At 49.1% G+C, this 26,438-nt stretch overlaps 1 protein-coding gene across 1 annotated transcript; it reads right to left on the bottom strand.

Annotated features, from left to right (window-relative positions):
• Positions 1-868: 868 nt before the first annotated feature.
• LOC8023680 lies at positions 869-26,008 on the bottom strand. Its single transcript, XM_042288710.1, has 19 exons — positions 25,862-26,008; positions 24,529-24,605; positions 24,160-24,219; positions 23,361-23,449; positions 22,681-22,708; positions 21,281-21,414; positions 20,280-20,442; positions 19,037-19,526; positions 18,509-18,656; positions 15,716-16,870; positions 13,760-14,655; positions 12,259-12,310; positions 11,880-11,966; positions 11,282-11,448; positions 9,999-10,173; positions 8,413-8,520; positions 7,343-7,443; positions 6,724-6,832; positions 869-2,502 (listed from the first exon to the last, which is right to left on the bottom strand). The coding sequence occupies exons 3-19, from the start codon at positions 24,203-24,205 to the stop codon at positions 2,164-2,166; spliced, it is 4,287 nt and encodes a 1,428-aa protein (XP_042144644.1). The 5' UTR covers positions 24,206-24,219; positions 24,529-24,605; positions 25,862-26,008; the 3' UTR covers positions 869-2,163.
• Positions 26,009-26,438: the final 430 nt, after the last annotated feature.

Raw genomic sequence — 26,438 nt, forward strand, 5'->3', positions numbered from 1 at the left:
TCCGTTCCCCGGCATTGTTGTGGGCGCCGCCATTTTGGCTCGTATGCAGAGCAGACGCAACTACCGATCGTCATGATTCAAAAGTGCGACTTCCTCAGCATTAGATTCGGTGTTAGGAAGGTCATGCAATATTTCTTTGCTCTGTCGCGAACTGTTTAAACATTTGTGGGGGGCGGAAAGGTGTTTCCTGTGATTTCAGATAAAGCTTCAGATAACTGGCAACCATGATTTTAAGACACAATATGGCCAAGTGTCGTTACTCTGAAGCGTAGCTTATTTAGTGGCACTAGGAGGACAGTACTGTTCCCCCACGGATGACACGAGCCAACATCTGGCCTTCCTCTACGTCCACGGTCCCCACGAGCTCTGCTATCTCTCAATTTGTCAAATAGTCCAAAGTATAGGACCTCAACTTCGCATTTCATTCCTAGTTCAGACCACAGCTCTCTCGAAAATTGGCAGGTACACCAAAGAAGCACGAAGGATTGTTTCAGCCCGTACTGTCCACAATAGTACTACATAGTCTAGGTAAAATGTTTTGGTGGAGTTCGGATATGGTCGGTGTCAGGTTAAGAATGCTGTACAACTATGCTCCACCCGCAGCTCACGCTGGGGCCAGAACTTCTATAACCTGTTGCCGGCTATGGTTATATATGTACAAAACCGTCCTGTGCCTTCTGCGAAGCAACGGTGTCCTCTGCAAATGATGGAAGTGGCCCAGTCAAATGTGCAACGAGTGGCCCAGGAAGATCAGTTAATTTTGACAAAGGACTAGGGGTGATGAGTGTTCTTTGATTTGTGATTGTAGAATCAAGTGGAAAAAGCCTTAGTGTCTAGCTTTTAAGCACACACACACAAAAAAAAGAAAGCGATGTGTAAAGAGTGGTTTTAATTTCAATATATTGAAAAACAAGTGTTACCTATGTACAGTATACTATATTCAATTATTGGGCAGGGTTTGGCCTCAAAGCTATGCATTTCTTGTGCAATAGCCGACACCCAATCGTGGAACAAATAAACATCTGTTGATGCAGTTGTTGCCGGTATTTGTCAAAATAATGCATGGCCGCAAAATGTCTGGGATGAGCAGAAATGTAACACATTTTCGAGAAAACAACTGTCGGTGAAACACCATTCCACAAAACGCGCAAGGGCGGTCCTTCGCGACCATCCCTGCCGTAACGGTGACAGCGGCGGCAAGTGCGACTTTGGAAATATTGTGATGCTAGCCGACTCTGCTAGCCTTTGGTTTGGAGACTGCCTTAGCAGTCAATTGTGGAGTGACCTGGAACACAGACAGTCCTGTTAGGCAGCACAAGGGTCCTTTTGGAGGCCAGTCTCGAGAAAAAGGTGCCAGAGACATTCTTCTGAATTCACAAAGCGGCCACCGAAAGTGAATGATCCACGATTGCCACATGGAGACCCCATGTGTAGCATCTATACATAGAGCCACTAGAGCAGTTCGTAACAACAATCCAACCGAGATTCCTGCAGCACGGAGAAAACTACTAGTAACAGTATTTCTTTGCCAGTGAAGGTCACACGCAGGTGAACGCATCACCCTGGAAACTGCTTCAGCAATGTGCACAAGCCCATGAAAAGGGGCTCTAGAACATCCAGCTCTTTCGCAAGAAAACAGCTGGAAGCTCCCAATTCGCCAAGAGCAACGGTTAAACCAAGCTTTTTAGAAAAAAACGAAAGAAAATTATGCAGAAACACATTTAAGGCACCATTTTTCATGGTTGGTTTTCTACCTCTTTCACAACATCCACACATTGATGCAGAACTCAGTTTTCGCAACGTCACGGCACGAGACGAGACATGTCCCTCGCGGCGCGTCGTCTTGGCCGTTGTTACGACCCCCCCCTATTGTACAAAACGAAAACCGTCGCACGTGGAAGACTGTCGTACGGAAAAAAATCGCAAAATGCAAAACGGTAAAAACAAAACAAAAAAAAAAATTTACGGGGTTTATACGTGGCTTACCCTCCGAGAAACTCGGAAACACATGCAAGGACGCAGAAATATACACACACGCATCGCCAAACGCTTGTTGTTCGCAATGCGTAGCGCATTTTTGCGGTAAAAACAACACCCGTAAATTTCTTGGGGCGACTCATTTTACGCGGAAACGAAAGAACTAGAATCTGCACTTTGGTGTCTTCAAAAGCCAACTCTCAGGGACACGCAGACGGCCGTGCCGGCGCCAAGGCTCCGCGCGAGGATGCCGGACAGCTGCCCCGCCGTCAGCCAGCGCATGCTGGTGCCTTCCTCGCCCTCCAGACTCTCCTCGAGCAGACGGCAGCCGCAGGGGTTGTCTGCTTGCGAGGACAGCAGCTGGGAGGCCTTGCAGTCGCAGAGTCGCCCCGAGGCCACGGGAATCTCGAGGCCGCTTGCCAGGGAGCAGGAGACACTGCCGCCGCAGTCGATGACCCACGACAGCCGCTGCAGCGTCGAGAGTCCCAGGCACGAACGTAGCGCGTGGACGTTGTTTGTGGCGAGCTGCGTTGCACGAAGAGAGCGGATGGTTCTTTTAGAGGAATGCTCAAGTTAAAGGGGCGGTGCAACGATTTTATGATTAAAAGAATTTGCATCTCGTCCTTTTTACGTTGTTTATCGTGTCCCAGAGGATAGAAAAAACACTTCCTTCATTACAAATGTCGCGATTCCGCTGCATAATCGCAAAGCAAAAGTCGAGCTTTTTCCCCACCTGCAGCCCCAAGTGGCAGCCGAAGGAACTACGGCGGAACGATTACGTGACCTCGCTCGGCTCTAAGCTGCAGCATAGCGCCCGCTAAGGTACGCAGAGAGAGGGAGGGGAAGAGTCCTCCGAGATAGCACACGGGAAGCTACGCGGCACTCCGAATGACGTCACTGGGAGTGCGACCAGGCGTGACCCTGAAGGCTGGGAGTGAGTTGAGGGGTGCCCGAAATGCCAATCTTTATCTTTTTTTTTACGCAACAACTAGGACACGCAGGCGAAATCGGTTTTCTGTTCTTTAGTTCAGAAGTGTCAGAGGGCAACCTCCAGAAATCTTTGACCGAAGTCCGAAAATCGTTGCACCGCCCCTTTAACGCGAAATTTCATTTGGCTAGGTGTTTGGCATTTCGCGAAGGCCGGATAAAAGCGTGGCCGCGAGGCTCGGCGTTGATTGATCGACGGGGATGTTGCGCGACCGGGGGTGGAGTAAGAAGAAGAGGTAGGCGAATGGGTTAGAAGGTTCTGGATGATCACCAGGTTTATCATTTAAAGTGTACATATGCCACGCGTTAAAGGGACACTGACACCCCCCAAAATTTTTTTTTAATTTTTTGCCAGGCGCTTCATTATGGTGTCGGGGGACTACCCAATCAATATTTTGCAACAGAGTAGCGTATTTTTTTAATAAAGCCAAAAGACGCAACTGCTCGAAATCGAAACCGAAACCCGACGGAGGTCGGAGAAGTGGAGAGAAGAGAGTGTGTGGCGGAAGTCACGTGGCTACACCCGACCGTGTGTGTGTTTTTTGTTTTTTTTTCTCCTTCCCGGTAGCAGACGACATGCGGCGTATGGGAACTGGTCGCCGTGGGATTCTTTTGCAGTTATGTTTGTTCCGCTCGTTGTTCTGTACTCCAGGATGAGTTGTTTTGTACATTGAGGAGTTGGAGATGAGTAGTGAGTGCCCGTGGTGGATTTTGATCGGCTCCGAAAAGAATACACCCAAGATGTTGCGTGAAGAGCTGGCTCACATGTCCCGCGCCCGAAACAGAAGTGGCATTGTGCGACAGAGTTTCCGAAAGATCAACGGGATCGGGACCAATGGCTGGCTGCAATTCCTGTAGACCATTTACGGGCACCTCGGAAAGCGGACGCTACCTGATTTATATGCTCCTTGCATTTTGTGGAAAGTGATTACATTGAGTTCGCAGGTGTCAAAAAGGAAATCTCATACCATTTAATTCAGCGACGTGTCGTCCACAACATTTGTTTCTTATATTGTTTTTTTTGTTTCTTCAGTAATAATTGTAAAAAAAAAAAGAAATGTAGACATCAAAGAATATTTGAAAAAAAAAAAAAAAAAAAGTTTGACGGGGGATTGAACCCGGTCCTACCGCGTGTCATGGGGACGTCTTCCCCACTGCGCTACTGGGGCACATCGAAACTGGAGTATTTCTTTCCTTAGTAATAATTCAGCCGATTAACTGTAAGTGGGAAAGTTTGCTGCCGATTTTCCTCTAGCAAAAGCACTCCCGGGTCGAAGTCGGGATGCACCACGCATTGGCGACATTCTCACCTAGTAAAGAAATCGTACGCGTGCATATTCAAGTCGAAGTAGACACGTCGCGCTTGACGTTTGCGCGAGCGATGTCTTCAGCCACAAGAAGGGAGCGACGGCTCGGCGACGGCTCGGCGACGTCTTCGTGCAAATCGGCTTGGTGGTCGGGCGTGTCGTACGGGATGAATACTAATTCTTTTGACCAGTCCCAAATTTCTCTTTTAAAGGCAGACAAAATTCGCCGGTACCGCGAACGACAGTTCTGAAATAGAGGTCCCACGCCCGTCGTCCGCTGCCATCGCCGTCCCTGCGAGTCCCACGATACGCGAAACGACGCACGCACAGAATGCTTCCGGTTGTCTGTGGAACTTTTTTTTCAATCAACGTATTTGCAGCTTTTTAGAAGCCACAAAAAATGGGTTTCATATTTTTTTCTATTTTTAATATTGAGTGTGTACCTTCAGTGACCCACGACTTTGATTACATTTGGTGGTCGCATCGATACCTTAGAAAACGGCCCGTGACCGCGAGAAAGAGAGTGAGCGAGACTCGAACCGGCCAGTTCTTGATCGGCGGTTTTCGGGCGGAAAGAAACCGAATTTCGAGCCGCAACTTCTGTTCTGGGTAGTTGAGCTCTCATATGTCACGTACAACTAAAAACCTCGGCGAGCATAAATACCCTGTCAGTGTCCCTTTAACTTATCCGGTGAAGAGCGCCGTGAACATGAACGTAAGCTGAACAGGCTAGATGTCGTACTAAATGACAAATATTTCTGATGCTAGAATGTTTCACGCCACAAATTTTTTTTTTCTGCGTCTTGCGATTGTGCTAATGCAGAGAGGGGATGTTGACATTTTCCAGCAACGCGGTTGCTGCGGATTACGAGCGAACTAGCATTAGGGGGTCACTGCAACGAGCGTTTCAATGCAACAGACTTGTTGTCTGGTTCTCTCTGCTGGACTTGACGCGACAAGTTACGCGGGACGAAGGAAGAGACCCTACGAATACGTTGGGATCTGTGGGATGCTGCGTTGTCATGCAGCAAATTGTTCGGCCTGCATAAAACTTTGCTTCGTCTTTAAACAAATTGCATTTCTTTTCCTTGATGTGTTTGAGTTGTGCATTGGCCCTGCATCGTCTGCTTTCGATCCGAGTGCTTGCTGCAGCTATTGGGAGATGGCGCCACAAGCTCTACCCTCGTCGGTCGCTAATAAAACACGTACAGTCGCCGACCCATCTTTCGGACTTCACAGGAACTGAAAAAACATCAGAATAATGGAGCAGTCCGAAAAATCGGGAGATTAAAAAACTCGCCTTTGTTATGTCCAAGCGGGCTTTAAAATTCCGTCAATAGTGCCTCGTTTCAGGTTACGCCTCCGCTTGCGCTCAACCACTATCTATTCGCTTGAGAATCGCCGCCTTTTTTTCTGGCGTTATGGTCGAGTACTTACTTTCTGCGCTTCTTAGTGACACTTCGCAGTGGCAGAAGAAATGGGGCCATGACGTCCGAGCCAGCGTAGTCCGAAAACATAATTTACTGAGACGAAACAAGAGGCGCAAGTACACGAATTCAGAATGAACAAAGCAGAATGGTAACAATGATAATGACGTTCAGCTAGAAAAAAAAAAGTTCTAGCATAGCGTCGCCTAGTGGTAGGACTTGGCAGTACCCAAATAGTCGTGCCAAACTGAGCCAATCTATGTGCACCCAACATAGAATCTAAAATGGCGGTTTCAAAATGGAAACTCCCGCTAATCGCTCGCAACGATTTTGACGTAAATATCTAACTTTCGGACCTCAGGCTCTCCGAAACATCGGTTATGAATAGTGAATATGCACTATTTCTATCGGGGTAGGACACCATTCCCCATTTAGGTCCGAAATATAAAAGGAGACTATTACTGGCACCCGAAACATCGGTCGGCGACAATACTGACCGATTCGGTCATCTGCGCGTGTGCGCCTGGCACGAAAAATATCCATGATGCTGTTTTAAGTCAACCACTAATATACATCTACGAAAATTCTGACTCGTTGCATGCAAACACCCATTTTACAGCTGTTAAGGGCTAGTTTCCCAAGGATCCGTCCTCAAATGACCTAACTTTGGACAGCTACCGCCATCTATGAGCAACGGCGGCAACCAGACAACGGACTTGGCGGTTGTCTAGTTGCCGCCATCGCTCATAGATGGCGCCAACCTTTTGAGCCTTTCCACTCTGGCTTGCCGACTTGCTGGTGGCCATTACTTCATTCCCACCATAGTACGGCTTCGCTGGTCTTCCTTCTTCACCAGAAAGGAAAGGCTGAAAGTTTTTCTAGCTCGTTTTACGGCGAGCATCGGGATTCGTGACACACCGTAGCTCCTGCGAGGTAAAAAAACAGAGCTTCCCGCAAAGCTAGCAAAATTGCGTCACGAACAGAAGCTCACAACAAGAAAGTGGTACGACCCTGATGCCACTCACATCTCGCGCTTGGGGCCATAGCAGGAGCTGCCGTAGCCGGGGCAACTGTGCGAGCAGTTGGCCGATGCTCCCTCGGAAGGTCCAGCGCTTGAGGCGGAGCACTTCCAGGCTGCGAGGGTATGCCCAATCAAATGAGTCGCTCGGGAGCAAACTTTCCCATCATAACCGCGCTTCCGAACTGCCGGGTCTTTTCTGGCTCGTCCAAGCATTTCCCCACTAGAAATGTAACCAAACATCCGGCTATCCCGAAAAAGGGGCCGTGTCGCAATATTTTGTCGCGTCTTTATTAGGGAAGACCACGCACGACTGTAATTTTGGGGTTTCTGGGGCGCTTAAAGCACGGACGTTGAGTATGCACCATTAAAAAAAATTATCTCAAAAGGCACTTTAGTGCACCTTCCACGGTGTCAAAGCTGGGGACGACATATGTGCTATTTGATTCTAACCACAATTGGCACACCCCTATTTTTGGGCTAGACTTTCCGACACTTTTGTGTATTACTCCGAACAACTTGCGAGCACCCTCGGAGCGAGGGGGCGGTCGCACGAAACGTGCCGCCTCCACTCGATGCATCGTTTGACATCCCCCGCACAAGCCAGAGGATCTCGGAGGACTTACTGCACCAGCTTGAGTAGAACGTAGCGAAAGCAGGGCTGGTCTTGGCCTCTGATCAGGCTGAGGCATTTGAGCTTAGGAAGCTGTCCAAGCTCCAGGTAAGACTGCGCAGAAAACGAAGGCCGTTTAGGCGACGCAAGCCACTGCATCGCAAATGCCTACAATCTTGGCTAGGACGCAGAAATACCAGTTTGTTAATCGAAGACAACGGTAATCGTGCATGCGTCAACGTAACTGAACCGCCACCGAAAATGAAGAATACGTTGGTTTCCTAACGGTTTCTCCTCAAAATTTATGAACTGTCTTTCTCACCCAAAACAACACGAGGCTTTATGAAGTTTATCAAAATCTGACTGCTACACAATGCAAACTATGGGTGCAGGCTTCTAAGGTATGCTTGGAACATGTTTTGCAGCATAAATAAGAATGTCCACGGCATTCGAAGAGTGTTTTCTCACAAACAATCGCCAAGAGATGCTACTATTTAATGAGAAATGCAAATACTACCAAAAGTATTATTATATTTTTTCAAAAAGAAGAAACGTGGCCATGACATGGCACACATTTACTTACTGGGTTGAAGTCTCAAGACCCCACAACAATGGAGCTTTTCAGAACGTAGTAAAGGCGGGTTCACACATTTTCATTCTTACACCGTATGCTCTAAACAATTATAACAATGTTATCAATTTCTCATTGATACATGTAGATTTGATCTCGCAAATATTGCAAAACCTTAAGTCTTTAGTTATGTGCCGACCGAAAGCATTCGCAGGTCTACACGATAGGTGGCACCAGTGTGTTTTCTCGTCATAAGCGGTCAGAGTCAAACGCAAATGTTTTGGCCAACCTTACCTGCAGGCAATGATAATCCCTGGAGAAGCGGAACAAACGGGACAAACAGTGTGTTTGTCCTTTGTTTCCTTTCTCCTGGGATTATCGTTGTCATGCTTGGCCGGCTCGCTTGCACTTTCGCATCAATTGCATTATAATTAATTGCAGAGTTTATTTTGCGGGAAACACGTCTTATCCAGTCAACGTAGGTGCGCGGTGCATGACGGCGATCGTCTCACCTGATTTGTCCAGGACGCACAGTCGCCCAGCTCCAGGTCCTCGAGATGAGGCAAGCACTTGAGGCTCACGAATGCTTCCAGCGAAGAACACCTCAGCGTGGTCATGCTCTGGACACAACAACGACGGGGGTTTGGCACTGTCACGCGACACAAGCTCGCATTCTCACGCTAAAGGCGCGTTCACACTCTTGCAACCGAGTACGACCGAGAAAGACTTCTTGGGACCGGATGCGCTGAGCGGAGCTGGTCCTAAGAGATTGCAAGAGGCTTAAAAACCGGTTTGGTCTCTCTCGGTCGTACTCGGTTGCAAGAGTGTGAACGGGCCTTAACACTTCACCAACGCACAAAAACAACACTATAAAAGCGCATAAACACAAAGAAATACCTCTCACGCAGCGCTCACATTCTCCTTTTCTACCCTGTCTAGAGCCCCCTACATGGCGTTACATGAGGTGAAGGTGCTGTTCAAAATGAAGCAAGAATTTGACGGAGCTTATATTCTAACGTGAAATAAGCTTTTTGGCCGAGGGTGGCGATTCCAGAAAGAGGCGCAACGTTGCAGACAACGTGTGAAGTCGCAAACAGATGTAGCATCGTGGACAGATGCCACATCATGGGCAGATGTAATATTACGGAACAGACGGACTTACGCAGATGCCCTTCCCCGTAAATAATGAGGAATATTTCTAACTATATTTAGCGAGGGGGTTTTCCCACTAAATTATCTTATTGCAAGTTGAATTGTTTGCCATTTTGACCATGTGTTTGTGTATTGTTTTTTACGCACCATTCCTACAACAGTTCTGAACAAAGATCAATGGTGTAAATAAAATTAAATTTAGCGAGGAAGTTAACTACATTGTGGTTGACTTCCTCGTCAAATTTTCCTTGCAGGAGCCTAAGGCCTCAATTATTTATTTCTACAAAAGTTTCCACAAATGAATAGATTGGACTAGGCATGTGCAAATATATTGGATTTTGAATTCAAAGCGAATAGTGGTTTCAGCCTAATGTTTTGTTTATCAAATAGTTTCTCCCAAGACTTTCACTACAATGTACTATGCTTAAACGAAAATTTAGCCAAACTCGTGAAGGTCGTTCCCAACCTTGCACTTGTCCACTTCTAAGCTCAGTTAATTTTAACATAACTATAATTATGAACTGTGGCACGTAAACAAAAGATATGTCGCAGCTATCGTAATCAAGGAGATTTATAAATCTGCATGCTACATAGATATACATTTTTCAATCTCAAATTTGACAAAAAAAAGAAAAGACAGCAGCTCAAATGATGAACGCAAGTTCTCAAGACATCACTACCTAACCTACACTCTCGCATAATGGAGGCAGATGAGCCCCAATGAGTGAACTTCTCACTGAGCACCTCTGCACTGCGGTGAAGCAATACTAGCAGAGGCCGCTGGCATCGCTCTCCCACAGTGCACAGGCGGTTAATTTTGAAGCGAACATTGAATAACGTATTATTCGAAACTACTATTTGCGCAACTTTACATCGAACAATCCACGTAAATTCGGACGTTTGACTTTGACTTGGAGTTGCCAAGAAAGAGGGGAGGCTGGCCTACCAGCGTCCTCAGGGCCAAGAACCGTTGCTCCCCGGACTCCTTGGGCACGGCCCACGGGCAGAGCAGGAGGCCTCCCATGCTGCTCAGTCGCAGACTTCGCAGACGAGGCATGCCCACTAGCGCTTGCAACTCGCCCAGCAGCACCGACTCTCGTCTGGCGTCGTCACCCCGACACCTGGAACGCGGAGGCTTGGACACTGAGCACACCCTCTTTTGCTTCGCATCTCTGACCGCTGCGTTTAGTGTCCCGTCCCGCCCACGTATCGAAAGCGGCCCCCAAGTGGCAACAAGCGATGTCGCAAAAGCCGGCGTGTCGTGCCGTTGGACGAATCGATCCTGGCAGTTGGTCAAAGAAATGCCGGCGAAAGAGGCGACCGGATGCGAGAGTCGCCGTCGGCGCCGCCTTGCAAATCGCATCTGCTTTGGTTTACGTCTACAGTCTGGCTGCGAAGCGACCTAAGGCGGAAACGAATGTCTGCAGTATCTGCCTCCGCTGCCGTACCGTCCAACAGCAGGACGCTCCGGGCTAGGGTGACGTCATTTGATGCGAATTCTGGATCACTTGCGATGCATGTTTGGAATAGGGTGCAAAGAACACCGGTTGAATTTGCATTCCAGACAATGCGATTTCCTCGTCACTAGGTAGCCAGGGCCACATACACAGTTCAGTCAATAGAAGGAGTGGAAATGTGGTCGTGCAACAGCAGAGCTGCCTCGAGAGCCGTACGTTCCTTTTGTTAGTGTGGTGCGAACTAAATGGAATCCAAAAGATTAATCATTCGCATGCATAACCGAAGCATTAAAAGGTGTGATTTGAACATTAAAAGCTGCATGAAATAGATGGGATTTTAATGACTCGGCGAGCAGGCTGGTGGCACCAGCTGCATCCATTTGTTCCACCGCTGGATGTGCCTATGACCGTAACATCGCACGTTATATTTGAGGTCAGCTATTTTACTTTTACACCATGAGGGGTAGGCATATGAGCAACACAGGAAGTTGAGATGGTACAAGCTATACTCCGTTCACCCCAAAGCTGACAATACATCTGTTTCTTGCTGCATGTTTTTGCCCCCACACACGCACAGAGAGCAGGGTCACGTGACAAAAGGGAGGCAGTTGATTGGTCCGATGAGTGCGTAGCTCCCATCGCGCTGCCATTTTTAGGGGTGAAAGAACTACAGGTGTCCCATTTCCTTTTTGCAACAAGGCGGCACAACGTTTCCCAAGAGCTGGCCTGTGCGGAAAACACGAAATGGCCAGGCGTCATCTGCCGCACTCACTGTTGTGGCCTGGTCAGCTGAACGGCATTCAAGGAGGTCATTTGCGGGAAGAGCTTGACAAGGGTGGCCAGGTCTGCCAGGCTGCCACCGTACAGTGACAGGCTTTGCACCCAATCCAACCTCTTCACCCACGGCACCAGGTGACTCGAGGAGCTGCCCTTCACCACCTGCAATCACCATCAAGGCATAACCTAACTCAACGTCCAATACTGTTGAATCAATGACAGCTTTCGAATGTTGCGAACTGCCCGAGACCAAAAAGACAATTGGGACCTGGCAGTCGTCCTTTTAACACAGAGTTTTATCGGAGGATTTTCATGAAGTTCGGTGACTCTTCGCTGTAATGGCCAGCTGTAACAAGAAACTGACACCTCATGTGTAAGAAATGGGAGCGAATTTTCGATATGCGGTGCCATTCAGACGACCTTTTTCTCTTCTTCCCTGGAAGGCCTATCGCACATTCTGCGCTAACCAGTCTCTCTCAGCATGATTAAGCTTGAATAATTTCCGCTCTGCACTGTGCAGGGACGCTCCGTCGACGAAGACTGCACGAGCATTCTTGCGAGAATGCTACAGGCGCAAAAGGAATGGCTCTTACCAGGGTATGTGTTTGTCTCTGCTGCAGCACCAGTGTGCATGTGTCCCAGTCGGTGACATTGACGCCCCTGAGATCCACCTGACCCCACTGCAGACGAGAAAGTACCCAAGAATCGTCAATGTCCCGTAATGACGGACCACCCAAAATCCAACTACAAATTGGTGGAGTGGACACTGTATGGCAGAAAAAAGGTCTGCCTTGGTTAGCCGGCCGGTGCAATCCTGCTACGGTAATGCACGAGGAGTAGTGTTTAACCGCATAATGTCTATGGACATACACGAATCAACGATCCTGGTCCCTGGGTAATACCTCGATCCAGTAAGCAAAGGACAACATGAACGAGCAGTGCACTGCGGTGAAGCGATAAGGAAAAACTTACAAGGTTAGGATGCTTTGATAGAAGGTTCCAGCCCCAGCAGACGGTAGCCACCCTGCATCAAAACAATGGCTTCCAACGTGGCTCACAAAACACGCATCATCTCGCATCTTCGGAACCGAAGACCCGTGTGAATGCACGTGCAATCCAACCCGAAAAGGCCGAGCACTAGAACAGGCTCCAACAATAGATAGCTTGCATGCGACATCACTGCACTGTCCCGGTGATCATTTTTACTTGCTCATGCCAAGAAAATCTTGCCGAAAACACTTAGGACATCTTATGTGTAGGAATGCAAAAGCATTCCTACATGCAGCGCATTCTTACAAGCAGCGCACCACGTCTTCCTTTCGTACACGGCGCTCCGGCGGCGACATCAGGCTCCCCCACTGCGCAGGCGCGGCCAACTCCGCCAGCTTCACAACGGCTTCCGTGACAAAGCATCTGTGTTGCTGCGCTGTTCTTTACAATTTATTTCTGAGGCGCGTCCATTTTGACCTTGAGCGCCCTGCCGGCTATCGTGACAAAAGGTCTGCATGGCTGTGCTTTTCCTTGCGTTTTATTTCTGGGATGCGTGCTTGATGAGATAATTTTACGACCATCTTTCGGGGACAACGCCGTGACAAGGCTTTCACCTTAAAACAAATTCGACGGCGCAAAATGTTAGCCCTGCGGGGGGTAGACGCTCACAGCAAGACCACTGCAGTGGCTACTGATGCGATGTCAATGCATGCCACGATAACCCGCCATTCAAGATACAAAAGATAAAATAACTGCTGGCTTGAATGGTGATGCATCGAGCAATTCGATTCTGAGAGTATTGGCCGGGCAGAGCATGTATCCATTTTCTAGAGTAGAACACATTCGCTAGACCTAGAAAAACAAAGCAAAACCATTCTCGAAATGTGCGCACGAACCTGCCCTGAGGTGCTTATTCACTCGCGCATAGCTGCGCTGAGGGAAAGAGGCACCCACGACAGTGCCATTGAAAGCCTTACTTCACCACTGCATATTCATGTTGCAGAGCAAACACATTCCACAAATCTAAAATAGCCTGCCATGACAAAGTTCAAAGATATAAAAATCATTAAAAGCTGTTTGCTTCAAATATACTACTAGTCGCTAACAAGGTCAAATCTAACAAGCCGATATTCGAACCGACGTGTTTGATTAGGGGACTGCACCAAACACACTGATATTAAAATCGATTTTATCATTTTGAGTGGGCCTTGCCTCGCTATTTTACAGTGATATGCAGCATGGATGAGTGATATTTATCAAGGGACAAAAATTATGCAAACGAGCTGCCGTAAATTGGCCATAATTACAAAGAACGCCGAGATGAGGCGAAAGAAAAAGCATTTGCCTTCTCTTACCTCAGTCTCGGGGTCCTTCGCAATTACGTAAAAACGTTGTCTTAGCCTGAAATAATTACTCACTCCGTTGAGCAAGTATGTTCGAAGCACATACCTAAGGAAGCCGCTTCTTGTGAAGCCCTCCTCACCTGCAGAGCGCCGCCACCGGGAGGAAGCTGAAGATGCGATTCAGGACGGAGGGACCGAATGAAACGCCTGCCAGGGATGCAGACCCCGATCCTCCACGGTTGCCAGCTTGCCGGACAGACTCCGCCGGAACCGGACAAACCTCGCTCCCGACGCACACGGTGCTCGTCGGCGTGACAACCCAGAAGGGCAACTCCCCGGCTTTCCCCGGGACTTCTGACGCCGTGGCTACTCCTCCGAGCCTCGAATTGCACCGTTCTTGCGCCGACGCGTCTTCAGTTCCGTCGGCACCGTCGAACTCCGAGTCCGACAAGGGGGCGGCAACCTCGGGTAACGTCGCCGTATGGCGCGGCTTTTTCATATGCATTCGCGCAGCAGCACCGTTCGGAGGCTCACAGAGTCTGGAGAGGCCTTGCAGTAGCCGCGAGGCCGCACGCTCCCGCAAGCTCAGCTTGCGGCAACGCGAGGGTTCTCTCTTCTGATCCGAGTTCTTGGAACGAGAATCGCGATTTAAGCACCCGTCGGACGTTGTCGCACTCACGGAGACAGTGGGTTTCTCGACATCAGACGCGAGAGTCGAAGTCTCGACGGACGAGAGATCGCTTTCACATTTCGTCACGCCGGGCCGTTCCTCGTCGTCATCGGAGTTTTTCAACATGATTTCCAAGATGCTGGGGCTCTTTCTCTCGTCTTGCGCGATTTCGTCGACGTTCGTACGACTTGAGCTTCGGTCGGGGAAGGAAGTGCCATTCGAGTGAGTGCACGTCTGCTGCCGGTCGGTCTTGAGCGAGTCGATGTCGACCAACGGCAAAGGGCAGGACACCGTCGATGTTGAAACGACGCTGCCCGATCCATCTGTCGCGTACGTGCAAACTATGCTCGATTCCACTGCCTTGTCCTGAAAGATGAAACGGAGCATTGCTTCCCACACAAATCAAAGTGACGTTGAAACTACTGCTCGTAATCGGTAAATTCTTATCATTATAGTCATTCTCGTTACGTAGGGACCAGATGATACCTGAGGGGATAAAACAGTCTTAACATTGACAAACTTAAAAATTTGCCACTTCCATTTTGTTCGTCCTGGCACAAACGGCAGCAAACACATTGCATTTTGAATACCGCCGCATTATCGTATGGCATAACTGAGCGCTGCTTTCCAACCTGCAGTGCCAATGGCAACCATAGCAAGCAAAACATGATGTCTTGTGAAACATGCCAGGGTAGGTTGTAGCTAATTAACAAGCTGTGCTATTAGCTATTCAATTTAAGGCTAAGTTGTCGTCTAGACAGAGTTACGTATCATTATTAGAATTTTATAGGTGATTTAGTTGCGCCATCTGCCTGAAGTCAACAGTACCAGTACTACCCAGGCTTCCACTACACATCATACAGGCTGGTTTGCTACCCTCGCTGAGGACAGCAGGGAAGGGCTTCAGTTGCTCCGTCCCCAGCACGAGCTTCCTACCTTCGACAATGCGTCAATGTCTCGTGCATTTCGACTGCGTGCACGCAGCCAAAGCACGGCAGAAGCACAGGACGCATGCTGGAGGCTGGGCATTCGAAAGACATGCCTCGCTGTTCTCGTCCTGTCAGTGAATATGGTGACAAACAATCTGCTGATGATGAAGATGGCAAAATGCATGCCGCCGACACAAAATCAAGAGCACAACACCAGGGCGTATTGGCAATGTGTGCGACCAAAAGCATCGCTGTGGTTGGCATTTGTGACTGCCCAAACACTATGTCCTTATATGAATTCATTATTCTTTCATCGACGGAAATAGGAATTGCATCACTCTCAACTTTGACGGTGTTGGTTTAAGAATGTGATTTTTACAAGTAAACTAGAAGTTTGCAACCGATGTTAAGTAGCCAGGATTACATCTCGTGACGTCGCAGCGAGGTGAATCCTGGTCGTCACGTCGCAAACAGAAGCCGTAAGACGGCCCACATACCTCATGTTTCACCACACCCTGGCAGACCGGCTTCTCGTCCATGTCGATGACAAGGTCGGAACCTGGCGGGGCGTCACCAGATGCTGGCATCATCGTCGGCTGCAGGGTCGCACTGGGTCTCTGGTTCAGCTGCTGCACGAGAGACAGCAGCGCTGTTCTTGCGGCATCAGAGGACGAAGCCAAAGGTAGCATCTGCCCCCCACACATGGCAGCGGGGAAACGTCCCGGCACAATGGTTATGTTGGGACAAGACGGCCTCACCAGCAGCGACATCAGACCCATCGACGCTGGATGGAGATGTGCAGGTCCATTCGAGCCAGCAGACGGCGAAGAAGCAGTCTGAACAGTTACTGCCACAGCAGATGACCCAGCAGAAGAGACTGGAGCGGACGGCACGGTGCCAGACAAACCAGCAGAGTGCGACACTGCGGAGGGCGTCATTGCAGATGGCATCGTCACCAACTCCACGGCAGACGGTGCAGTAGCACGCGTCAATGCTGACGGTGTCGTCACAAACTTCGTGGGACACGGCACCGTAGCACTCGTCAATGCCGACGGTGTCGTCACAAACTTCATGGGAGACGGCGCTGTGGCACGTGTCATTGCAGTTGGCGTCGTCACAAACTTCATGGCAGACGACGCTGTAGCACAAGAAGCAACGACAGACGGCATTGCAGCAGATGACACCATGGCAGACGGAGTTGTAGCAGACGACACGATAGCAGACGGCATGGTTGTGGATGCTGACAGGAATATTGTGGGAGAAGACGAAGGCAGGGGGATGTGGATGGGGACAGACGATCCAGGGGTAATTATGGTGAAGCGAACGGGGGCGGAAGCCGGGAATGGACCGATGAGCTGCGCGTAGGGGGCATTGACCAATGGGGAGGGTGGCACGGAAAAGACAGATGGAGAGGGACTAGAAGCCATCGATGGAACAGAGAGAACTGAGCCAGACATGATTGCAGGGAAGGCCCGTGGAGAGCCCTGCGTTGTTAACACGGTGCCGAACACTGCACCCGGGGTTGAGGCAGTGGAAGGTGCTTGGACAGCCGAGGCTGGAATGCTCAGTTCTGGTTTCACGGCTGCCGTTTTGACAATGGTGGCAACCGAGCCAAGCTTGCTGCTTGGCACACCTTCCTTCTTTTGGCAGGCCTGGAAGTAAAGAATCAAGGAAACCACACTGAGTGCCAACCTAAGCTTCCCTAGTCCTCTACGTATTTTTAAGAATGGGCGGATATTCGGTTATTACGAATAGCCCCGTTAAATTCTGTTCTATTCAGCATTCGCTTCGAATCAAATTTAAGTACTCAACAATACTCTTGAGACCGGTTATAATGAAGTCAATAGGAATCGGAAATCACTTCGCTATATCCGCTTCTTCGATATATATGAACTCATACAAATAATATAAAAAAAAAAAAAAAAGATAATGCGGGTTGCTACGGGCACATGTTTATCGAGCCTGCAGAAAGCGGTCGAGGCTTCCCTGCACGTGTCCTCTGCTAGATCGAAAAAAGATCCTGTTACATACGCACCGTGTCAACAGCTGCGACGGCCCTGCGGAGGACGTGGGTAATGAACGGCATTATTTATGTTTAGGCTACTCCCTCGAGGATGGCACGTTCTTCATTCAAGGAAATTGTCTCCTTCTTCGAGGTGCCGGCGGTGCTGGGACTCTCCATCCTTGAGAGACGACAACTCGCTGAATCGGTGCTTGATTGAAGCAGACTTTCGCGCAAGAGCAACCTCACCAACCAGATGCCAACATGGATCCAGAAGCAAACAAAGAAGCACGCATGGCACCGAGTTTACGCTCAAGCTTGTTTGTCGTTGGCATAGAGAGCCTAGATTTAAGAGATGGGGCAACTGCTCGATCGGGGACACGTGGTTTGTAAGCTGCGTTTACAAAACGAGCTGCAGCATGCAAGGAGTAAAAACTGTAAAGCGTTCACCTTCTGCAAACGTGTCCGCCTCTCCGCCCAGTTTCCTCGGCACACTGGCCACGCGACAATCAAATGCAGGCATACTTACTGCTCCCTCTCTTAAATCTAGGCTCTCCCTGGCATCTCCCCAAGAACATTGTCGCTAGCACCTCAAATGCCCCTATCGGCATGCCACGATGGTTTCTCCACATGCGATGCGGTAAAGCCGCTTCCCCGATAAGGAGCGGGGAGCAGACGACGTTGCAGAGACTGCCGCCAAAGCTTTTAATGTCGCCAAATAACTCGGATTACATTTGGGATTAATTAAGAACGACAGAGAATTTTCTATCGCTACGTCGCACCCACAGCGGCCGTCTAGCGGGCGCTACCCGAGACTAATACGCACTGCGTTTATCAGACACCAATTAAGAATATTTTCAAAGCCATGGCATAGCTCTGTGGTACCGAACCTGTTCCGCACGCAGCGTACCAAGGACCGAATCCTGAAAACACTGCAGTGGCGGGCTATCTTTTTCGAGCATTTGGCGGTATTGTCGATTGATACCCTATGCCCTACTACAACAACTGTGACAACTAGAACTGCAACAACTACAACGAAAATAATCTCCAGCGGTAGGAAGAGCCCATACGAGTTCCAGCCACACGCCGACGCAGCACTCGCATTCATTATGTGCCCCACGCTGGCCCTCGGTAGGCGACACCCTTTCACCGCCACATATTGCAGCACGTTGAAAGTAAAAAAAAAAAAAACGCTCAACCACCATCTTTAGCACATGACGCAGAAAATTCGGCACTACGGTTTTCTATCCACGTGGCATTGCCCTTGCCGGGTCCGGGGCATCCTCACCTTGCAGACGAAGCCCTCTCCGTCGTCCCCCTTGACGCACACCGGGTGGAAGAGGCACAGGCATTTGGGGCATTGAAGCGACGGAAACTGGCCCTTGGCCTGGGCGCAGTGCAGGTTGCACAGCTCCAGGGAGGCCCCCGTCCTCAGGCTGAAATGGCAGCAATTTAAGAGCGAGCCTTGGCTGAATAGCCTATGCTCCCAACGGCGGCATTTCGTATCTCGTATTTTATGCACCCCCACGTCATCTCGCTGCCTAGCGCAGAGTGGGCACAACTGCGCAGAGCGAGCACAACCGCCAATGGTTACGATTCGAAACTGCGACTTCCTGCGACTGTTCTAACATTTCTGGAGGACGAGAAGGTGTTTTTTGCAATTTCACAAAAAGCTACGGATAACTAGCGACCATAACTTAAAATGCTAAGATGGCTGAACTGTTAAAAAAACGCAGCTTCTGTGTAACAGGCTGCATTCGAGCCGCTCTGCTCGCGTTATGTGCTTGGGGAAGGGCAATCAAATGTAAAATCTTACAGGCTCTGGTTGCCCAGCTTCCACCTATCCTTCGGCAATTTCTGCTGGTGATGAGGCAGCTCCATGTCATGCCTGTGCGCCGGCGTCACTTTTACAATTGTCGTCGGCACCCCCTTCGGCGACACGGTCGCGGGCTCGTCGAGCTCCTTCAGCACGGGCCCTTCCAGCAGGTCGCAGGCATTCAGCACCTTGCTGTACGTCCGCAAGGCCGAACCACTCGTCGGCAAGGAGCTCGAGCATGGTTCGCCGACGTCCTTTTTCTTGAAAGTGGACAGCGGCTGTTTTATCTTGACTGTAGACGAAACGACTCTGATGCAATTCTGTTTGGGTTGTTTGACGGGGGACACTGTTGACAACGATGGCTTCGCGGTTGTCTTGATAAAGGGTTTCTTGGCGGGAGTCGCCGTCGGCACTGCCGTCGTGATTACGCTGTCCGAGCCGCGGTCGTCCTTGCTGCCGTTCAAGGAAACGTCTGCAGGTTGCGCTGAGCCTGCGCAGTGGAGGAAGACGTATTTGAAGATGAGTCACAGTGTGAACAACGTGTTTCGGCGACGTTGAAGCCAACCATTATCTGTGGAGCAGCAAGACCGCGTTTCCACTTCCACGCCCGTCCACCTAACCTTTTGTTCGTTCAAAGATGGCGGAAAAATAAGCAAGTACAGTCAGACGCCCGTATAACTAATTCTGCAGGACCGTCAAATATTTTCGTGATACAAGTATTTCCCTGTAAGGGTCGAGTACAAAAAAATCTATCGCGCAAAATAGAATGACAGCCATCACTTAGCGCTGCATCCAAGTGACATAACGGCCATTTTTGTACAGTTCCATTGCTGTCACGTGGATATTGACGTCACAAGACGGGAGTTGGCATCACGCCGACTCCCGACCTGTGACGCAAAAACCATACGTTTCTTTGCTATGGCTCTTGAGGTAAAAATTGGCTGTCTCTAACATTTCCCAAAAGCATTCTTAATGCGTGGCATTCGTAGGGCAGGGCCTCTTCGAGCTGCACCCTTCGCAGACACAGTAAAGAGAATTCCAAAGAACACGTGGCGATGTTCTTGTGAACATATAAAGCCGTCAGAGTATGACATCATTGCATCACGTGGTACCGTGACAGTATGATGTCATCGAGGCTACATGCTACAAACACACCATCCCCGAGGCTAGCCCTATAAATGCTATGCATTTATAACGAGTCCACCAGTTCAACGGGATAGACGAGCGCGGCCAAAGAACGTACCCTGGCAGTCGGGCGTCTTCTTGCCGGCTACGTTCCTGAAGCGAGGGCCCGCCAAGCCACTCCCCTTGCGCAACTTCAGGCGTTTCCGGCAGGGCGCAGCGTTCTCCGCGTCGCAGCAGAAGCAGCGCTTCCTCGAGTTACGCTTTCCCTCCTGCTTGGGACACTGCACACAGAAAAAACGCTCGCTAGGTACACAAGAAGGAAGGGCGCAAGCAGAGACGAATGGTGGTAACGAGCAGCTGCAAAACTGCCAAGGTTTCAGTTGGGATGACGCAAACACACGCACACACAACCATGCCAACTGTCTTCAGCAGGGTGGATGATCTTTTCCTCGCGAGACAATGTGGCAAGAAACCTACGACACCCGCTCTGACCTTGGCTAGAGTAAGAGAATATGCCCCCAAGCGTGGTCCCTGCTTTTGTCTCACTCTTCACGCTTTGTTCGGCTGATCAGGAAGAATGGCGATCTACGATTTACACCCCCGGCAGCATTTCTACCTCCTAAAGGCGGTCTAGATCAAATAATTATATATTTTTCCGAAATAATTATTGAAAAAAGTGCATTGTCCAAGGCACATATGGCAAAAGAGCCAACACACAAACTGGTTAACTGGCTCTCTTTCAGCAAAGAAAAAGAAAATAGGCAGTTGTAGACATGTAAAGTAAAAAGAACAGGTTGTGCATTTAGGCGTATTGTCTATACTAATAGATAGTAACCGTTCTGACCAAGTTTCTGTGCTGCTCGAGGAAAGCTATAGGTTGACGTCACCTAGAGCATTCATTCGATTCGAGGGAAGAGAATATGGAAATATAAACACGCAGAACAAATATCGCATGCATTGCACGTTGCAGCAAAGTGCAGCACTCAGCACACAAAAGGAACTGCAAGTGTTAACAATCAACAAACAAGCCTCTTGCTAGTGAAATACTTCGAGAAATGTTGCACAGACACTCGCGAACACCGACAGAAGGCACCGCGACAATCGCAAAAGCATTCTTACGGAGGGAGGAGTAGCCGGAGCGGTCCGCACTCCCGCCTTGGCTTGGCGGACCACCTCATGTGGCGGTTTGTGGATCGTCACCCTGCGGAAGCTGAAGTTGGCCGCCGCCAGGTCAATCTCCGGGTGCTTGCCCACTGCACACACAAGCGTACGCACACCCAGAGCGAATGAAAGCGCGCCTCCCGACACAAGCTCTTGGAAATGAGTGCTACGACGGGACTTTGTTATCGGCCATCTTCTTTTTTCAGAAAACGCATGCGGTGGGCATTGGGCACTACAATAACTCCAAAATATAAAGCGGTTTGTTAACGCTGTGGCGCAGCTCGGTGGCAACGTTCCCGCTTCGCAAGCGGCAGACCTAGGTGCAGTTCCTGCAGGCAGCAGGCAATCTTTTTCGAGGATTTGGCAACATCGACGACGGACACCCTACGCCAGGGCCGTAACCAGGGGGGGGGGGGGGGGGGTTAGGAGGTTCTAACCCCCCCCCCCCCCCCCCCCCCCCCCGAAATTTTTTTCTGGGTACGGCCCTGATCGGTGCACTGGCAGCCAGCCGATTTTAATCTCCACCTCTGCGCACGCGCAGTGGCGCCGGTCGGCTACCGGGTACCAAACCGGGACCGGTTTCCGGTTTGCTGTAATTCTCCATTATATGCCACCGATGCACATGATTCATAGGCGAAAATAAGACAATAGACACTTTCCAAATGGCCGCCGTTGTCCCCAAAACCCCCCCCCCCCCCCCCCCCCCCGAAATTTTTTTCTGGGTACGGCCCTGCCCTACGCCATAATACACAAACCGCGACGTCATCAACAGACATATGGGCTTTTCCCACCACTGAAAAGCGGTGGGAAGGACCCATAGCAGCTATCGTTGTAAAATGTTGTTTCGTAAATCTTCCTTTAGTTTGTAAGCATGGAAGGGCAAAAGACAATGATCGCAGGTTGCAAAACGCACAGAGGAAACACTGAAATCTCGAAGATTGAATGCATCATACATACAGGAGCTTGCAAAACACTGACAGTACTGAAGCATTACTGGGTAGTCTTCCAGTTTAGGAAAAGTGTGTGTTGCACAAATACACACTGTTCACCAGAGAAAGTGCTCGAGAAAGAATCCTGTATGAATCTAGTATAATCATTTTCAACAGTGCGTTCTTGTCCATAAAAAAAATTTATAAATGAATTACCATAAAAAGACAAAAAAGGCTGCTTCAACGTGTTCTGCAAGCTTTACTCACTTCTCAATCAATCCTCATACAACTCCTCGCCCTTTTTTTTTACTTACCCTCAAGCTGTAGAGAGGTCAAACAGGGGATCGATAACAAGGTTCATAGCAAATGGAAGTGACGTAAACAATAGAAACACTCCAATATTGAAAAACTTGTCAGTCCATTACTTACGGTAGGTGACGACATCAGGTATGGAACGCTGCAAGAGGATTAAAATATTTTGCATCAGTCGTCTTTTTGGGGGGCACAGACAAGCATCTTTTTACCTAGTAAATGAGCTATGTTTCAACAAAAATGGGTAACGTAAACAATATCTACATAACGTATGACATGGTGAAACTTTACTTTTGTTCACAGAAAGAGCAGATTAGCACCTACCGTTGCCGCGTTCAATTTACCAGCTCCTCCCGCACCAGTTGCACACCGCCGTATTCGATTTACGAGCGCATCCTACCTCAAAAGACAACCGGAAGTACATTTCCCCACACTTTTCTGCACCGGTGTGAATCGGCTAAGGCAAATCGACCGAACCACGCGATCAACCACTCTTTTGCGGCACCTCGATTTACGAATAATTTACAGACCGGAAACAGCCATGAAATATCGACCGCACCAAAAAGTCCCTTACCCCGACTGGCACAAGGGCGCCGGAGAACTATGAACCAGCTTAAGCACTTACCACAAGAACTCGTTCCGAAAAGCGGCGCCCCGCCCAAATTGCGCGGAACATTGTAGCTGCGCACGTTACTGTCACTTATGGCGTGGCTCTTTTGGAGGCGACGTAACTGGCTCGCCCTACGTCGAGTGAACGTCTCTCGGCCATAGTAACTATAACCGCCGATCGAACTCACCATTTTGAGCCCGGCACCGTCGTAGTAGTACACGTCGGCGGAGACCTTCTGGTTGGTGGTGGCCCGATACACGAGCTCTCGCTTGAAACCTGGCGGAAGGGCCATGCAGAATGTGAACGATCGCCGAGGTCACAAAAAAGAAAAGCGCGCAAACGCTTCCTGGACGGAAAACAACACGCTTGTCCGGCAACTCAACGAAGAGACTTTGCCACCGACGTTAAGGGAGCGCCTCCGTCTGTTCCAAAGGGATGGCAAAACAATCTTGCAGCCTTCGCTGGGTGACGAGAGTACGCTCTTCGCGTTCATAAAACGCGAAACAAGGATCGGCCTCTTCGGTTTAGATGTGCGGGCTGGTAGAGACGAGAAGATATAGCCAGTGACACTAGAACTGTTCTTTCCTTCTTGGCACATTTCTTCTCGTCTTTCGGATTGAATAGTTAGGTGTGTACGACGTCAAAGTGGGTGGCTTGCTAAGCCTTCTTTTGGAAGTGGAGGACAATGGGATAATTTCTTTTCTATAGATCGTACATTCGAGTGTGCTCCCCAGAGGTAGAACGACGGAGAAGCATTGTAACTTGCCTCGAAACTTACGAGGGAAAAGAAAACCGGCATGGGCCTACAGCTACTCGTAGGTTTGTTACGAGAACATCGCGGTGAGATTATTCGCGAGAAAGGCAAAGGCAATCAATTTTTCAGCCTTGGCGAGTGTTACAGAGTGTCAAAACATGGACCAGGCAGTAAATGCTACGGGCAAACAGAGATGCATGCAACATGGTATAACTTGAAAGCTGCAAGTTACCATATTCAAAGGGCTTGAGAAGGGGCTCCATGTCCTGGCTTTTCATCGTCGTTGGTGATTCTGTCAAAAGCAGTCACATGCCGAGTCAGGTATCCGCCAAGAAACCAGAAATTTCGTATCGTTCCTTGGATGGGTTACCAACCACGCTTAAAAGATACTTGAAATCTAATTGGACGGTTACAGTGATGCAAACTCTGGCTTGGTCTACCAGTCGTGAAGCAAACTCTTGCTCCATGATTCGCTTTCGGCCTTGGTAAACCCTCCCCCATTACACCAGCTAGGGTACTGCTTGCTTCGGTATACGAAAGTGTGGAACTCAAGAAATGAGGTTAAAGCGACACGACACTGAATAATAAGGTCATGGGCTACCTGTGTTGATTGAATTTGCTTGCAGCGGAATGCCATCGACGCCAATGTCTCCAGAGCCACAATCGGCCGACCGTTGACTGCAATCGTAAACAAGCTGTCAGTGTTGCCCGTCCACGAGCAGTGAAAAAAGTGGAACGTGACAAAATAACTTTTTCGCGTTTGTTTCGTGCGCATTCCACGAAAACATAGACAAAATAATTATGTTTTTCTAGTTAAGTACTCGTCTTGTTATGTCTTAGCTCATCAGATAGCATGAACAAAGAAAGAAACGTGTATTCAAATTGCACCACCAGAGGGTGTGTGTGACAATATTAGGTGGCTTATTTAGTTGGGCGGGGCAAAGGTGGAAATTGTTTTCTTGTTTGTTTTTTCCACCAATATATTTTAGTACATTTGGCCGCACATTTTACTAGCCGCAAAGAGAAACAGTCGGACTTGATTGACAGCAATAAGACATATATGATAGGGTATGCCTGTAGTTTTTACACTGTAAATAAATATTAGCAACTCCAGGAAATCTTTGTTAATGCAAGGCACTCTGTGAAGTTTTGATGAGGCCACAGCTCAGTAGCTGTATTTACCTTCACGTCCGAGTACATGCCAAAATACCAAAATTGGGTTTTCATTTGCGAGCTAAGCAACCCCACATCATTCACGGCCCCTAGCGGTAAACCACGCAAACGCGGAACCTTGGCTGGCGCCCATCTCGTGTGTGCAAGCATGTGCATCACGCACAACACGCGCATGCCAACACGAGCGAGTACCTCAAAGGCTACATGCTCGAGCTTCGCGGCTATACCTTTAACCCCTAGTTAAAGCGATGCATGATCATTCGCGCAGCCGAGGAGCGATCAAAGGCAAGGAAATCGCACTCGCAGCCTCTGCGGTTAGTCTGTGCGAACGAGAGACGGCCGTGCTCGTATTTTTGGCGGTTGCTCCTGCAGCAAATTTTTTTTTTTTTTTTTTTTTTTTTAAGCACGGCGTGAAGGGAAGTGTCAAATGTTTTCTCATTACCCCCCCCCCCCTTTTTTTTTTCTTTTTTTTTTTTTTCAGTCACGTTTTTGAAGTGGCAGGTGGGATCAAGTGACAGTCTGTCCTTGTGACAGCATGCGAGAGGCGCAAGCCGCCCGCGATGAAATGGCAGTACCGCCATGTGACAGAACGGGTACTGGAAAAAGCATCGTGCAGTACCCTCGCGTTGTGTTGAACCGAAAGCGCGCGTAAGTACCATTCGCTTCGAACGAAAGAAGTTTCCAGCTTTTCAGAACGGTACGCCGGCGACAGAAAGCGCTCGCGTCGAAGCGAACACTAATTGAACTAAGGTATCGCTTACCTGCAAGTGGTTGAGGCCTCAGCTGTCTCTGCGATGGGAAAAATAACAACACAACAGAGGCGACCAGCAACCGGAGAAACTCGCGAGTTCCCGAGAAACGAAAGAAAAAGCAGCTCACTTGCGTTCGCCTGGAGAAACAATAGAGGCGCGCGTGATAAACCTCGTGTATTGGATGGTAGCTTGCGTCACCTGTTTATTCGTTTGGTCGTCAAATCAACCAGTTCAAAAGTCATCATTATTTTGTCGCAAAAACAATAAGGTTTTGTTTTTTTAAGTAAAAACAGTGCTTTTTTTAGTATATTATTATACACAACTTTTATGGCATAGTATGTTGTTTCACGCTTGGGCAGTACAATCGGTACGAGTATTATGCGCAAGCGCAGTCGTTTCGTTTGGAAGTGCTTCCTCCAGGGGGGTAAAGGTGGGTGAGGAGGAGTGGCAAATCCCGTGCGCCGACATCCTGGGTCCCGAGTGAACGATCGCAAAAGAGAGCGACAGAACACGAGAGAAAGAAAGCAACGTTGCCATGGTAAACACGAAGAGTGAAAACTCTCAGCAATATAAACAGTGATAATTT

Source organism: Ixodes scapularis, unplaced genomic scaffold (assembly GCF_016920785.2).
Source record: "Ixodes scapularis isolate PalLabHiFi unplaced genomic scaffold, ASM1692078v2 PGA_scaffold10__122_contigs__length_95168666, whole genome shotgun sequence".
Taxonomy (NCBI): domain Eukaryota; kingdom Metazoa; phylum Arthropoda; class Arachnida; order Ixodida; family Ixodidae; genus Ixodes; species Ixodes scapularis.